We start from the raw sequence: 3,695 nt of genomic DNA, 5'->3' as shown, positions 1-3,695 counted from the left end.
CCACGCGCTCCCACGCCAGGCCACCGCTCACCATCGGCTCCGACGCGGGGGCCGAAATCTGCCCCGAGAGCTTGGCCGCCCCCGTGAGCGCAAAGAAGCCGCCCAGCAGGACGCGCAGGGCGGCCATCAGGAACGCCATGGCCGGCCGGCCCTCCAGCAGCCGGGGATTCCCGCGCAGGGCCAGCCCCGTCGATAGCCGCCCCCGCCGCAGGCTCAGGCTCATTTCTTTGCGAACCGAAGACCCGCGCGAGACGCCACCCCCGACCCGCGCCTTCCCAGGTCACCAACCCGCTTGCCCCAGAGCAGAGGCAGGAGGCCAGGGCTCCGGGGCGGGGCATCCCCATATCGCGGGTGGGGTCACTGAGGCCACCACTCGTAAGGACCACAGGCCCTTTCCAACTCATCAAGTGGTCCAGCAACATGGGGTGTGTGTTCTACACGAGTGCCCGATGGGGCTCGCAGAAGAACTCGGTTATGGCCAGAAGACTGAGTGTTGGTCCTGCCTCTGCCACAGCGGCCTGGAATCGGGTCACCCAACCCTATGGGCTTCAGAACTGCATCTGTGCACGGGGTAATGCCTTCTCCGTTCTCCAGTTTGCGACAGCCCCTGCACAATATTGGCTCAGCATGCCTTAGTGCTCTGAAGGTTATCTGTAAATTGGTAAATTAATGTACATAATTATTAGTTTTTGAAAAAAAAAAAAAGTGATTGTAAGTTTTCCTTTTCTCTTTGCCTGAAATCTTTTCCCTCTCATTTCTCGCAGCTCCTATAAAAGGTGAAAGGTGTTAACAAAGTCCAATACTTACCTGCGACCAGAGACGCTTTCACTGAGCAGAGCCCACCCCCCAAGCAGCTGCTCCTGGCCCATGGGCTCCAAGGGTCCACACTGGGCCAGTAGTCTGGTTTTATTTACTCTGTCCAGTCCCCCTAAAGTGACTACATTTTAAAAAATAATTATGTACTTAATTTTATTATTTTTTAATTTCAGCAGAGAGACAGAGAGAAAGGGAAAGTGACAAAGCAAGTCACCAGGTCCAGAACTCAAACCATGGTCAGCCATGTGGGACTCCAGCACCTTTAACCACCACGCCACCTATCAGCCGCCTGTCTACATTTTTTAGTAATTTTTAAAATTAGAGGCTGATAGGTGGCGTGGTTCGTTGACCTCACACATGGCCATTTGTGGTTTGAGTCCTGGACATGGCGGCTTGCTTTCTCACTTTCCCTCTCTCTCACTCTGTGTCATTCTGTCCCTCACTGCTCAAATTAAAACATAAATAAAGTTTAGTAAAATCATTCTTTAAAAATAGTCATTTTAAAAACTCTTTTTCTTTTTTTTGGAGAGGTTTTTCACTATAGGGCGCGTGCGCTCGCCAGACAGACAGAGTCATAGAGACAGAAAGTGAGAAATCACCCCCCGGGGGGATGGTCACACCACAATCCCTTCTCCTCCATTCTCCTTCTGGGATCTTGGGCATGCACGCACACATGCCTGGCTTGAGTTTAAGCCACTGGGTCCAAGACTCGAACTGCGGTCAACTACACAGAGTCCAGAGACAAAGCCATTACATTATCTGCTGGTCCCTAAAAACCTTTTTGAAAAGAAGCTTTCAAAATAAATGAAAACTGAAATGAATACTTCAGTGGTCATAAATAACAAGTTTCGCTGAAACACAAGCCACACACATTGTTTCTGCAGTCTGGCTGTTTTCTTACTGCAACTGAGTTGAGTAGCTGCCACCATGTAGCCTGCAAAGGCACAAATATTTACTGTCTGGCCCTTTACCTATAAAATTTGCCAAGCCCTGGTCTAATGAGCAGGGAGGCCCCAAGCAGGGGTTTCCAACTCCCTAACTGCTTCCATTTCCTGGTAGCCCGGATGATTGGCTCTCCTGTTTTCCACCTACTCACAATCTGCTGGGCTAGATGCCTGGCTGAAGACTGAAATGTCCCACGTGCTTCTCAAGGCTGTCTCAACAGCCAAGTGGCGCTGTTACGTTCTAACTGGGACTTTCACTACCTGCAATCTGTCACTAATCCAAATTTATCTATCGATAAAATAGCAAAATTCAGGCCAACAGGTGGCATGGTGGTTAAGGCACTGACCATGATTCTAGTCCCAGGGCCGGCAACGTGAAACTTACGCTGGGCATATGTGCATGCATGCCCAAAATCTCGAGAGGAAAATGGAGTAAAAGGGAGTGTGGTGTGGCTGTCCCCTACGGGATGATTTCTCACTTTCCCTCTCCGTGTCTGTCTCTCTCTGGCAGGTGTTCTATGGCAAAAACCTAAAAAAATAATAAGAAAAAATAAATTCTATACCTTGGATTATCAAAATTATACATAATTATATATGTGCATAATTATTAAGTTCCTCCACAAGAAGGGAAAAATTATTAAAACATTTAATCACTGAAAACACAAATCCACATTAGGAAATTATATTTTAGAATATTTATACAAAATTTAACACAAAATTATAGACTTTGATGATAGGCAATATGCATGCAGCTATTCTTTCTCCTTTACTAATTTTTCTATCCTTGGAATTAAAGATGTGACTGCAAGTCTTAGGGCAGGGCCAGTAGCCAACAGATTTCTTTGTTTCGACTCAGTCAAGGCTGAAAAGGTAGCATCACACAAGTAAATAGTTGAAAAAGGTAATAAAAATTTCATTGCCTTTTCATGGAGTTCTGGGTAACTTGTCTTTGCATTTATCCAAAACTGAGTCACAGATACTGATTTAAACACTGATTGTAACCCTAAATCTGAAGATAGCTGTGTTAGTTTTTCTTCTTCAAAGTCAGTGAGATTATTATTCTGGTGATTCGCGAAAGGATTAATTATCCACCGATTTCCTGCACGCAAGTCTTCTTCTGGAGGGTAACAGTCATGGAACATTTGAGAAAGTCCTTCCAGGTGCTTAACGATAATGCTTGTGATGCTTCTCACGTGTAAGTTTGATGAGTATGAGAATTCAGAAAATGACGGAAACATGTCAAAATCATTCTCTTGTGTGCGCTGCAGCCACACTTTTAACTTTGTCTTAAACACACTGACTTTATTATACAAATTGAAGAAAGTGGTCATACTTCCTTGGAGACTTAAATTTAGTTCATTTATAAGTGAAAATATATCCGATAAATAGGCCAGCTTTGCAATCCATTCCTCATCATGGAAATATCTAGCCAAATCGGAATGTTTTTGATTTAAAAAGATTTCAAGTTCATGTCGTAATTCAAACAATCTTGTTAAAATTCTCCCTCTTGATATCCAACGTACTTCAGCATGAAGTGGTAAATTTGCATGCTCAGATCCCATCTCTTCACACAAAATTGTCAACATGCGTGAATCCACTGCATTGCTCTTTATGAAACTTACAATTTGTGCTGACTGCAGAAGAAGTTCATGTAAGCATGGAGACAGTTGCTCTGCTGCTAAGTGCTCCCGGTGAATAACACAATGTGTAAATGCCACAGGATTCACCGTCACTTCTTCGATTTTTGCCCTTAAACCAGAATACCTACCAGTCATCCTTGCAGCTCCATCAGTACAGAGACCCACACAATGTTTCCAATCCAGAGATTTACTATCAACATATTTATTTATTAGTTCAAATATTTCAAAACCAGTCATTTGAGAAGGCATTTGAGTGCAAAATAACAATTCTTCCTTTACATCACTACAGTCATAA

General features: G+C 44.4%; 1 protein-coding gene across 1 annotated transcript in view; it reads right to left on the bottom strand.

Annotated features, from left to right (window-relative positions):
• Positions 1-300, bottom strand: part of TMEM35B (transmembrane protein 35B) — a 4,229-nt gene extending 3,929 nt beyond the window's left edge. The window contains exon 1 of the mRNA XM_027775559.1: positions 32-300. Coding sequence (XP_027631360.1) covers positions 32-223 — 192 coding nt within the window. The 5' untranslated portion in view covers positions 224-300. The remainder of the gene's footprint in view (positions 1-31) is intronic.
• Between the last annotated feature and the right edge of the window lie 3,395 nt (positions 301-3,695).

The sequence above is a fragment of the Tupaia chinensis genome, unplaced genomic scaffold, assembly GCF_000334495.1.
Source record: "Tupaia chinensis unplaced genomic scaffold, TupChi_1.0 Scaffold000573_1, whole genome shotgun sequence".
NCBI classification, from domain to species: domain Eukaryota; kingdom Metazoa; phylum Chordata; class Mammalia; order Scandentia; family Tupaiidae; genus Tupaia; species Tupaia belangeri.
This window is presented reverse-complemented; position numbering and strand designations above follow the sequence as displayed.